This window comes from Nicrophorus vespilloides, unplaced genomic scaffold (genome assembly GCF_001412225.1).
Source record: "Nicrophorus vespilloides isolate i.1.1-1 unplaced genomic scaffold, Nicve_v1.0, whole genome shotgun sequence".
NCBI classification, from domain to species: domain Eukaryota; kingdom Metazoa; phylum Arthropoda; class Insecta; order Coleoptera; family Silphidae; genus Nicrophorus; species Nicrophorus vespilloides.
In genome coordinates this window covers 41935-55321 of record NW_017099355.1, presented here as the reverse complement: position 1 = coordinate 55321, position 13387 = coordinate 41935, and the positions used below count along the sequence as shown (strand labels likewise).

The 13387-nt window shown below is 32.4% G+C and overlaps 1 protein-coding gene across 1 annotated transcript; it reads right to left on the bottom strand.

The window, feature by feature from the left end:
• Positions 1–187: 187 nt before the first annotated feature.
• LOC108564388 (unc-112-related protein) lies at positions 188–13003 on the bottom strand. Its single transcript, XM_017923417.1, has 9 exons — positions 12862–13003; positions 2476–2975; positions 2222–2421; positions 1957–2167; positions 1595–1785; positions 1294–1531; positions 966–1178; positions 669–902; positions 188–614 (listed from the first exon to the last, which is right to left on the bottom strand). The coding sequence occupies exons 1-9, from the start codon at positions 13001–13003 to the stop codon at positions 414–416; spliced, it is 2130 nt and encodes a 709-aa protein (XP_017778906.1). The 3' UTR covers positions 188–413.
• Positions 13004–13387: the final 384 nt, after the last annotated feature.

The window sequence follows — 13387 nt, the reverse complement described above, 5'->3', positions numbered from 1 at the left end:
TATTCTCAAATAAAATATGATTTATATTACAACATATCAAAAAAAGGCAACTCCATTAATATTTGATTACTTAAAACATTTTCATTAGTAATTGCACAAACGTCAAAACTAATAATATATATAAAACATATCGTTTACATAAAATCGTTAATGAATAACAAAATAATTATAATAGTAAAAGTGCATATATCTTTTGAACATAGAGAAAGTAAAATCCTATCTGGAAGGCGATACATTTTACAATATATTACAAATGGTAAACAATTATAATAATAAATATAAACTATTCCGTAAGAAAAAAAACTTTATATTCAAATTTCGTATTGAAATGTTATCGTATTTATATAACAAATTGGAGGAGCATAATTTAAGCAGATATATAGAAGGCACAAATGGTTTTTTAGTTGGCTACTTTACGTCCAGCCACCAGTAAGTTTGTGGAACATCTCTTCGTTAAGAGTTTGGTTGGCTTCTTTGGATCTCATAGACAAGAAAATGTAACCGCCAATAAACTCGTGCACGACCTTGCAATCCGCTGACAGACAGCTGAAAATCACATTATCGTCCTCAAATTGTGTCATCATGTGTTTCACCTCCCAATTAACATTCCAAGCCTAAAAATAACATGATTATAGACAGCGCTAATTTTATGAATCAATTAAAACTACCTTTAATGTTTCCATACGCCAAGTCTTCAAATGATCTCCATTGATCTCCATCTTCATGATTCTATTACTTGCAACACCCAAAAGCTCTTCCTTCTTGTGACCCATGAATTTTACCACAAACAAAGTAATTCCAAACTCTGATAAACTTTGCCAGGCCTTTATATAGTTCATTTTTGCATCTATCAGAGATAAGTCTTTTACGTTTGCGTGCGCTTCGTATATTCTCTGAATTAACTAATAAAAAGAAAACAAGCCAATTACAATTTGGAAATTGTACCTTTAATTTGAATAACTTACCTTTCCTCTCAATTTCTTCTGATATCTAGAAGAAACGTAGTCCTCTGGTGTAATGTCTACTGAATGAGGTATATGCGCTGGCTTTTCACCAGGCTTTTGCATCTGTAAAAAGTTACGGATGGTATCAACTTCGGAGTTGTACGAGCTATCTGCCAGCGATCTGCCCTTTGCCGCCAATTTACAAGCGGCCATCCAAGTCGCATATTGTTTCTCCTAAAATAAGACAAAAAGATCATTGTAGTACTAAGTTGATTATATTTTTTAGTACATTTATTTAAGCTAAAACATTGAGTACTAGCATACAATAGTATAACTATGAATTACTTACATTCTCACAGCGGATGTACATTTCGGACATGCCATCGGTACTGGGCACTTCCAATTTAATACCATACTTGCTTTGACTGATGTTAACATCCGGTGTCACTTCGCATCCTTTCAAAATCACAGAGTGAACCGGAGACGAGTGATGTATCATCTCCTCTCTGCTCTTGTATAGATATAAATGAAGATCCCTGTAGGAGAACCAATATTTCTTGTATGCCTTTATTCCAAATCTCTTAGGTCTGCAAAAATAAAACGATTAAATTCAATGTTCTACAAATCTATACATTACACAAATTACTCACTTGAAGAATTTAAGCTCATCATATAATTCTGGCACTTGCGTGATATCGTTGGTATGACTGCTTATATTACTTCCCTCTAGAGTCGTCTGAAGATCAGCCAACGCAGCATCTATGTCATCTTCATTCGGCGAAGAAATACTTCCTTCGTCATAATTGGGTTGAGGTTCGGACGCTTGCATGTTCACTTGAAGCTAATATTAAAGTAATCAAATGGAGAAAATACCTAGGTGATTAATTTGTATTTCAACAAACTATACAAATTGTCATATCCTCTTTTTGAGTATGACTAGTTTTTTGTTTAAAATATAAGCTTGTATTTTCAATTTTAGTCATTACAAAGGTTAAAATTGATAAGCACTTACTTGTAAAGCTGCAAACATCAACATTTCTTCTTCAGTGCAATCAATTTCCTCATTGAGCAATTGCCATCTGGCCTGCTCATATATTTGGTTAATCCTAACACTGTCGTACTTAGGATTTAAGTCATAAAACGAGTAGAATTTAAACTTCAAGCAGAGCGTATCGTACTCTCGGACTCCTTGCTCCATTATCGAAAGAGAAGAGTCTAACCAACTAAAATAATTAATAATGTAATAATACGATAAATATATGACTTTTAGAACTTACGCAACATTCATTCTTGCCTTCTCGACGAGAGTCTTTGGACGTACCAAAGACTTTCTGGTATCCGGACTAAGAGCCGGTGGCGTATGGGCCAAAGAACTGTCAAAGCTTCCGTTCAAACGCTCGGAGCTGATGCTATTCCCAACATTGGGTGAATATCCATTTATCTCATTGCCAAACCCATTTCTCTTCCAAGTTCCATTCTAAAACCACATAAGATATAATATTACCACGATATCCGACTTTTCGTTTAGTACCTGGCCCATTGGACTGCTGACTGGGGTGGATGATTGAAGACCACGTTGCGGAGTGACTGGAGCGCACGAGAAGGATTTGTCCAAGCTCAGTGTACTTCCGACCGGACTGTTGGCGATAAAAGTATTTGTGTCTGATGGTAAATGGTTACCGTTCCTTTGCACTCCGTTGTGATCCTGCTTCTTCTTAGGCATGTCCTTGAAGTTATGTTTCAAGTGGGCTGGTTCCAGAGGTTTACAAAATGACAGTTCCTCCGGATGCCGAATGCCCAGATCCTTGCATAAAGCGATTACTGTTGAAAACGTTTTTATAGAAAAATTGACACGCATATCGAGACACCTCAAGTCTGGTAACTGCACCCTCAGGTTTTTGTGCATTGGTGTAAAGTGAAGAAGCGCATCCGCCTGAACGGCGCATTGATCCAATGTCGATCTCGTATGGTTCAACCAGCAGTTACGACTTGGCCACCACAGACCATGGTCCGACCAATCCATTGAGATTTCTAAAAGTAAAATATGCAAATTGTAAATTTCCCGTAGGTAAGAGAATTGCATCTAAACCAATTGACTGTTAATAAATTAATCAATGATGAACACGTTGTAATTAAACCTAATCGTAGTAAACACCTTGAATGGATAATCCTTCATGACTGATTAATGTCATACCCTGTAATTTCAATTATCCAACATTGTTTTTTAGGATGTTCATTATAATACTGACAAAACGCATTTTCCTCGCATGGTCTTTGCGTAATAGCCTATCTAAACAGTTCGCGCCCACAATTACATCTCACTACCATCCCACTTCGAGTCTGCTCGACCGAATGACTATGGTTAGTGTAGGTCGAAATCGATGGCGTGGGTTCCAAGAGCCCACGCGGATCCCATATTCATTCACACGCAACCAGATCAATCGAATGGCATTAGAATTACACTCCGAATTAATAATGCTGCATTAACTTCATTTAACATTAAATATTTTAAATAATAGCTATTGGAAACCTCTGACAGTATAACATTCCATTGATAAGAAGGAACGCCACATTGAGTCGTAATTAATTAATGCTCGTGAATCAAAATGTCAGAAATAAGAGTTATTGTGGCGATAACAATATATCTATTGAAGAAAACAAATTAGAAATCAATAAAAATCGGAACTAAGATTAGCACGCAATCACATCCAACATTATTCCTATAGTTCGTTATATTAAATTAAAGAATAGAAGGCCAACCAGTTACGATTAAACGCATTAAAAAATCCTGATAAACGAATATAGTATACTAATCACAGCATGTGGTTAAACTAATTGCGGATTTCCGGTGGGCTTCCATCCCATGGTAAACACATTTTTCTTGTGTGACGAATTTTGAAACCTTTCAAGAAAATTATAATCAAATTTTTAAAAAAATTAAATCTAAATGTTAAGTCCTTGGTGACGAGTTTATTTGCGAATTTCAACTTTCTTACGGGCTAAAATAAGAATTATTGATATTTTAAATAACAAAATAATAAGTCTAACACAGCATGCTCGTATATATTTTTTTAAAAACCTTATCATTAAAAAATAATAATAATTACAGCAAAAACTCTGAAGTTATATTAATAAAATGTTCATAAACGAGGAATACCTTTAACCAGCAGCAAAATAAATAAAAGTAGTCTTCAGAATTTCTTCAGTAATTACTAATGAAGAAAAATATAAAAATACCGAAGGAACTATACAAAATCAACATATGTTTTCCTTATATTCTATTTGTATGTCAAGGGGCTCCCAAACTTTTTCAGTTTGCGGTTTAATATATAAAAAGTTTTTCCCAAGTCAAAACATCGGTCTATCTCAAGGCGAATTTTATGTTAACCCTTTCCAGCCCATTTTTTTTTTTAATTTTGGTTTATTCAAATTTTTATAAAATCACTTCTTCAATCATAAAAAGGATCTTACCTGTGGTTACCTGTTTTTTCTCATTATTCAACATTTCCTACTGTTAAAAAACATCTAGCTTCAATTTACATTAGTTGCTTCCAGCAGTTTTAATTGTCGAAAGACAAAATGGAATGAATTTAAAAATTAATGATTCCAAATGGAAAGGGTTAATATATCAGAATTTTACCTTCTACCCTTTTAGAAAAAATAATATCTCATGAAATAAGTATAATCAATTGTAACTTGACTATATTATTTTTTGAGAAAATGTCAAGTGAGATAAATCACATTTTTATTTCTTCCTTTACGGAAAAAAGATCCGTCTCCGCAAAATATGAATTTGTACAAAAATAATTTAAAACTTAACAATTAGGTTATGTTTACTTTTAAAAACTAAAGACTGTTTTCATAAGCAATTGGCTGCGTGAAAAATATATAAATAGCTATTATTTGTGTAAGATCATCGGAAAATATTAAAGCAGAACAAAAAGAAAAAACATTCTCCGCCCTATGAAAATGGGTCACCCTTTCACAAAATGAAACAAGGTCAGCGATGAACATTATATACATTCCCTTCGATGATATTTAGCTATAACATAATGTAGTTCATTCGCGTTCCTGCGATGAAGAAGTTATCTGATGCTGATGAAGTTATCACTCGCACGGACAATTGAGCACATTTAATTGACAGTGTTTAGAAGTAATTGGAACAGCTTAATCTCTGAGAATACCATTTACGAAAACTCATCATCGCCCAATCCTTGACCTGTTTCTTAATGTGAGAACAACCTATTTAAAAGTAGATAATTTATTTTAAATCAACCATCCCATGTTGAAAAGTAAAAAAATTAGATTCTCTATCGTAAAACATCTGTAGAAGAGATTAAATATGGATCAAATGTACGGTTTTGTTTGTCATCGCTTTCGTCGGTGTTTATAGAAAACAAGTTGGACAAGGTGTTGGTGTTCGCGCAAGGTCGTCTTCGTCTAGGTCGCACGAAGTTGAAACTAAAAGGTAAATATACTTTTAGGCCTTGCCCATTTTGTAGCGAAACGACGACAGCTCACGTTTGACACGACACATTTTCATTTGTGTAATGAAAAGTGCACGAAACTGTAATATTACTTATCTAAAAAAAATAAACTGTTTCATATATAACTTATGTTCTAAATACCAATTTTTCTACACACTCTGATATCGAATTGCATTTTTCAACTGTATTTTACGTACGGACAAACGTTAAATCTGAAATAGAATGCACTAGTTATATATTGACATTACTATTTATTCTTGATCTCGAAACTTGCAATTATACTCAGCTATTTTTTTTACTTAATTGTCTTCTTCAATTGACAGTATCTTCTTTCTACGCTTTGAAACTGACACTTATAACAAGTGGCAGTTTTCGAATGAATTTAATTCGCTTTAAGTGCTCAACCATATGGTCACGATATATATTACGATGCATTTCGTTTTTCTCTTATTCCCACTTCTTACTTACATTAATATCGAAATCAGCGGTTAAAAGCATTCGCTTCTCCGCTCAAACTACTTTAATACATTTTATCCATTCATTACATCGAAAGTATAACAAAATATATGGTAATTTATAAACATATCTAGTTTGGCGTTTAAGTTTTGACGATTAAAATATCATCATGGAAAACTAATATTTTGTTTTAGACCTGAAACTTTTAACTTCGAATTATGCGACAGACATATTAATAAATATATATATATATATACTTATATACTATAGCCAGACGCACTTCCGGCGCGTTTGGGGCATATGTTTAAGCATCATTACCATAACAAACCATCAAAACTGTAAAGAATAAAAAATGCACACGAACTAGTGAGTATTTGGTGGCGTTGAATCAAATCACGAATTGAATACGTTATGCCTGGAAACGGATAGTATTATTACTTACAAGTGGAAACGCATTACATTTAACCTCAATCAATTGAATAGCGACAATTACTTTAAGTATTTGTAATCCCAATTACATTTACATGCCTCCAGTTAAATAAAAGGTTACTCCTAAATAAACAATGTTTTATTATCTATATTAGACAAATAAAAAGTTAGTCTACAGTTATGCTATATACATATTTAGCATATATAATATATTGTGCACCTAATAAAAAGAATTGACTAAAAAAAATAATTTCACACTGGCAGAAAGACCCATGGTCAATAGCCCTTTGCAGTAATTCAATTTAGTTTTATATTTGTTTGTTGTGTTATTTTGTTAAGTTTATATTATGTTGTTGCAAATAAATATCACTCATTTCATGTTAATAATTTAAAAAATAAATTGTAAAATATGTGATATAACGATTCACCTTAAAGCGGAAAATTGATAGGAAACCACATCCTCGTGATAATATTTTTCTAGCGGAATTTGTAATTGCATATTTCATAATATTTCACAACAAAGTAATAAGATTGGTAAGTAACGATGCTGAGTCACTCAGAATGTATTGTTACGATAATTTAGAATCTTATTCCTGAATTAATATAATATTTTTAAAGGAAGTCATATGGAATTATAAATACGTATTTATTTTTGTGATTTGCAATATTTCGAACATTTGAAGAAATATTGGCGAAATGGAATTCCGTTCTTCTTTTGTTCATAAAATGGTTGATAACCTTTATTTTTATTTATTACATTATGTAAAAATTTAATGATTCTCAGTAACAAAACAATTAATATTTGCAAGAATTTTGAGCACAGCAGTTATATTAACAATATTATTCATTATTATTTTTTAGTATTACAGAAAAAATAATTAACTTTTTCAACGCGCCAATAGTTATAAATATTTGTTAAAAATGTTTAAAAAATAACAATCAAATATATATTTACTTTGTAGAAATCTTATAGGTTTGGGTGATATGGATATTTAATGAATTTAAATTTGAAACTAACGAAATCCGACACAATAACCAATGAATGCAAGAAATAATATGACTTCTAGTTTCAATCCATTAGCATGCGGTATGTTTAATTAACCTGAATGTTTTCTGATATCGAGCATTGCGAAGAACCGTAGAGGCATAACTCGCTACTTTCTAAGTGGCACTTGTATAAGTAAGTGCCACTTAGAAAGTAGCGAGTTATGCCTCTATATGGTTTACATAGCGATTCATAAGTATTCCGGAGTCTACAAAAGTTTGTATTCGACGATCTCATCAATTGGCACACACTTCGCACAATTATCATCTTCATCATTGACCCTGTAAAATTGATAAATTGCTCTTTAACTGGAGACAATTTTGCTGGATCTGTTCATTCTTCTTTAAAGCTCAGATCGGACGCGCGACGCGCACATACATCCTCTATAATTAGTAATCGATTTATCCCTCGATCTTAAAAACAATTTAGTGCAACGACCTCATTCCAATTGATTACGATTGGTTGGGCACATATTCAATCTGTTTGAAATATATCCTCCTCCAAATTTCGAAATAAATTAATTGTTTACAGATTATCTATTCAAAAATGTTACAAATGATACACCTCTTTACAAATATTCTGGAAAATATATATGATACATGAATTATATATATGCATGCTAATAAAATTCCTATTGATAGTAACAAAAATATATGTGTACACCAGAAATATCAAATTACAGCGCCTTGCTGTTCTTTATTATTTCTTGCCTTAATTTTAACATTCTAAGATAACGAATTTTTCAATGAATTTGATCCATCTTCCGAACAATGGAAGGTAAATAAATGTGATTAGTGAGAAACCTACGATAAATTCCCAATATTTATATTGAAACATTATTTTCATAGACAAATAATATTTAAATGTACAGTTTTCGAAAATCATCCAAACAAATTATATTATAAATAATTTATTAATCGACAAGACTAAGATTTAATATTCGGATTTCGACCAATTCTAAACATAATGGTATAATTAACATTTAATAAATATGATGAAAAACAAAACGCGAATAAAAATGGCCACGAGAGCTCTAATCAATTTCGCAAGAACAGGAATATAAACTAAAGCTAAACATCTAATTACCATTAATGCTAGAGCATGTGACCTAAATGTTTTCAACAAAGTCAAATAAATGCAACTTATTTTTAGCCAGATTGCCCAGTAACCTAGCAGCAGCACATCTTGAAAGCTAATTTCTGCTTAAAACTATATTCACAGAAGTCGAGATAAAAGCAACAATCTCGTATTAGAAATGACTCGTCCGTTCGCAATTCGATCGGTACAGTTTTCGTTTCGGCAGGTTCTCTCATTATGTCTATTATTAAAACCATATGAATGGAATTGAAGCGACGATTTTGGCTCGTGTCTGTGTTGTTTTCCCGTTTGTAAATCATAATAATTGGCACTTCGAAAACCATCTCAACATTTGAAACATTGTCGATAGTAATAATAAAAACACCTACACAATGTTCAAGTGAGCTCGCCGGACAGGAAGATTCGAGGATTCAGGTCACAATTTCCCATTGCTCAATGAATCGTAATTGCATTGCGTTATGCACGATTTGAATTGCGTCTGTTTTTCGTTGCCCGACGATAAACAGAGCTGCCGACCATTTTCCACATTCCTCACGGCCTCCGCTGTTTATAACAATACGAGCCAAAAATAGATACTAGAGATGGCGGGGAAGTATGGGTCCCATTTGAAATACAAACGATTCTAATAAGATGAAGAGTAAAAAAAGCTGTGATCTATAAATACAAAGTTAATATCTATTTTTTGTAACGCCAAACTATCGCATCCTTGCCAATCCTCTAACATGTGGTACCAATTTTGTGAATTTCTACCTTCTCTAATTTATATTATTCGCTTCAATCCGCAGGAATAGAGAATAGCAATCATTATGCTGCAGTCCACATCGCACATGCATAAATGTTTCATAAATTAATTCAGGACACATAAATCGGATTACATAAATTTTAATAGGTAAGCAACTATAATAATAAAAGCAAATAATAATTTTAGTCTTTCTAAAATTATTAAAGTTCTCGTAGTGAAAAGAAACTAATCTTTCGAAATTCAATGAAATTGATTGCATTCAAAACCATCACACTTAAAAGTTATTTTTTTTTTGCGTTAAATAATATATCAAAAGAATGTTGCTTCATACAGGAGGTTTGAAAATACGTATTGAGGATTTAAATTGAAACATAGCTGGGCGAGAGAGAATTCCGATCCACTGCGTAATTTGAATAAAGTTCCAGATTAATTTGCATGTCCATATTTATCGTCAGCTTCTGGAACTACTTCGTATCGGGTATCGAAATATAGGAAATGCAGCGCTTCGAGTGGTTGGTAGGTTAGCCGATACTCGGACATTTTCTAATCCAGGGTCTATTGAACCCAGCTCATGTATTTCCTGTTCGTTTTCATTTTTAATGTCCATAGTATCCACTCATCAATGGAATAACTAATCTTTACGATTGTAGATAATCTTTGAAGAGTTGGCCTACATACTTGCTGCTAGCGATGCAGGTAGAGAATGTACCTAAAATACTATTTCTGGCGTCGACGGCCAAGAGCACGCAGGTCTTAAGATATTATCCAGACGCTAATCGAATCGTTTTACTGAGAATAATCCAATCGTAATATACACATTCCACTATATTGTATGTTATCAATAATGTTCTTACAACAAAGGGGGCATTCATTAATCATATTCACTAAGGAAACAAAAGGTTGTCAATGTGTCATCTGTGTTCCCGATCCAGACTTCCTTTCCAACAAAAATTATGACTCATGGGAAAACTGATATCGATTTTGCATGAAATGCAATACTTACAATTTCGCAGTAGCATAAGATCCATATACATTTATATTTTTGTAATAACAAAACTCCTAGGACTCCTAGGTTAAATGCAATAAATCTGTATTGGTAATTGTAATTGAAAGACAAAAAAGCACAATCAATTTTAGATTCATATTTGAAAATGTGACTTCATGAAATGTGTTTTCTTTGTTTGAAAAAAAGCTTTTCATTTTCTTTAACAATCGTCAATTATATTTGAGCACATAATTGTTTACAATCGATCCCTAAAAATGTCAATCTAGTTCCTGGACTACGAAACAATTAAAATCATAATTAAATAAGTTGCTATGCTAATTTAGATCAATAAACAATTAATTTAATTACGTAATACATATATTATATACATATATTTAGTTTACTCAAGTACTATGATTTCTGTATTCAAAATGCATTTTTTTTTTCAATAGAAAAATTAAGATATAATCTATTAAGCAGGGGTGTCCAAACTTTAGATCATTACAGGTCACCCGTTCTTTTAAATTATAGTCGGCGGTCTACCAACATCGTATGTATTAATTGATCATAAGAAAAGCAGTAAAGTCAGAATTATTTCAATACCTTCCATATTAAAAAGGTAACAAACAAATCTTGGTGTATGATTTGTTCATACGTTTTTTTTTGTAAGTAGTGACCTCATATGAAAAATAAAAACATTCCAGTATAAATACCCGAGACACCCACAGGCAAACGATCCGTGTCGCGTTGCCATTTGTGGTTTTTACTCAGGAGAACACTTATATACATATATTCGAAATGCTAATGCTAGACTTTTCTTTACGCTAGAGCGGGTTAAAATAAAATTCCACGAGATATGGAGGCGCCTTATCAAAGATATTATCAATGCTATCATGAAGCGTAGTTTATTTCCCGCTGTAGCAAAGGCCCTAACATAGAAACTAGGTCATAAATATTGACAGAAATATATTAAATATCAATTTTCCTTATTATTATATTACATTTTAATATTTTATTTTACGTTTAATAGATTACAGAATTGAAAATACCTACGACTTTTACTATTAAAAATATAAATATGGATAAAGTTTTCTAGTAATATAAATAGAAAACAAATTAAATGAACAGTGAATAGATTGCTAACAAAATTGTATCCATCAATGCAATCATTTTCTTCGTTGGAGAAACGTGGGCTACGAACCTCATGACCGAAATTCAGGAACGTGGGCGCTTATTAATAAACACTTGTAATTTCGAGAAGTGAAAAGTACAACAAAACAACGTTATTTTAGCTTTCAAAAATAGGTCAAGACAAGTGCACTAACAAAAAATATTATTGAAGTAACAGAAAAAAAACTGCGAGAAACTAATTTCATGGTATTTGCCAATTGTGTGTTGTTTTATTTTAGTGAGATTCGAATTAATTAAATTTTATTAACATAGGCGGATTATATACCTTATAAATTATAATATATTCTAACAAATGTCCCATTCAACAATTGTATTTATTTGTTTAGACAGATCATAATTTGATGAAACATATAACTATTATTAACATTATTTTTGTAAAATATATCTGGTATAATACTTATTAAAAATATTCTCTTTCAACAATAACAACCTTTAAGAACGCACCATTCTTCTATTACGGCTGATAATAACAATTAGTTAATGTCCAATTAGTAGATAAATAAACACAAATGCTACTAACGGATAATTTCATAGCATAAACACTTTCCTATAATCTGCTGGATAAATTGCGTAAGATAATTGTATGCTAAAATAATATCATTCGTGCTAAATTGCTTTTTAATTATGTAAATAAAACACCATAATTGCAAAATAATCCAAGAAATAAAAAATTACTGAATATAATTATGTTCTAATAATATTTACTTGCCAACTACAAAAATAGATAATAAAAAAAAAATATACACAAACTTTAAATAATTGTATTGACTAATAACGAATAACGATATATGCATAACGAATTGATGAATTATCTAATTCTAGTTATTTCATTGTATTTTAATGTCAAACAAACGTTTCAACATTAAAAATAAAATTTCATTTATCCACGCCTGCCGTTCCCATACGCGTAATCGACGTTTCCGATTCCAATCCTACTCAAATGTAAAAAGGAATGACATCATGGTGTTGTAACGAATGCGAAATTTATCGCTTGTGTAAATTGGCAAGCCCTAAGTCGTCAACATAATACAGCATAAAAGCGTCCGACGTCTCTTTGCCGCTTTTAGAAACATGTCAGATATCATATTATGTAACAAGCTTTTGTCAATAACGATATTTTCAAAACTCAATTTCCATAATTGATTTGTTACCGATAATCGTCTATATCTCGAGGATGATAGCACGCAATTTTATTTTATTTTTGCAAGATTTATTTCCGGATATGCGTCCTCTGGTTCAGAAATTTGGTAAATTATGAAAGGTGTTAATATTGAAGTTTTTGGGTGTATGACACCAAAAATATTATAAGGTATTGTAGGTGATTTAATGATCATCCCACCATGACGATAACATGTGTGCATCTATATGGGTGAATTGAGGAAGGCCAAGGTCGTCGCATTCTTGTATCCAAGTGGTGACAAGAAAGGCAATCGCAACAGGTGCAACAATGAACGGTAAACTGTACAAACAAGTAATTCACTAACCCAAGTCTTCGACGAGCTTCAGCATAACACCGCCTATGTGCGTGTCCCCCTTGACTCGAATCAGCCTCTCCGTCTGCAGATCAGTGACATAAACTTTGAGGTCCCAGGACCCATCGCCGATTATATGCCCGTTCGACAACATCTTTACGCCTTTTCTCTCGAAGTTTCGCTGGTTACAACAATTACTGGTTTCGTTGATTATTCTGCCACTTCGACGACACAATGCATTCTCCGCGACGACCAATCTCCGCAATAAAATTAACAAGTTTCTAGTCAACAACAAAAACACGCGATACAACCTTGTCGTTGTCCACTTCCACCACCTCAAACGTCTAAAACTTTACTGAGCAACTGCAACCAACTGATTCAACTGAACTGATTGTTCTCATAATGTCACAACCAGTCACAACAACAAAACCAATGCTGCCAACTTCGAGATACATGCATAAATATTATATTCCCCTAGAACTAATTCAAAAATATATAACAGGAAAAAATAGGATGAATTCGGAACTATAAAACTTTT

Bases quoted from the DNA above. Each gene is read 5' to 3' on its own strand.
- LOC108564388 (XM_017923417.1), bottom strand. From the start codon at position 13,003: ATGTTGTCGAACGGGCATATAATCGGCGATGGGTCCTGGGACCTCAAA. The intron at 2,976-12,861 runs GTTAGTGAATTA...TTTTACTTTTAG, and splicing joins GAAGCTCGTCGAAGACTTGG to AAATCTCAATGGATTGGTCG. The intron at 1,179-1,293 runs GTAAGTAATTCA...GTCTTATTTTAG, and splicing joins TGTACATCCGCTGTGAGAAT to GAGAAACAATATGCGACTTG.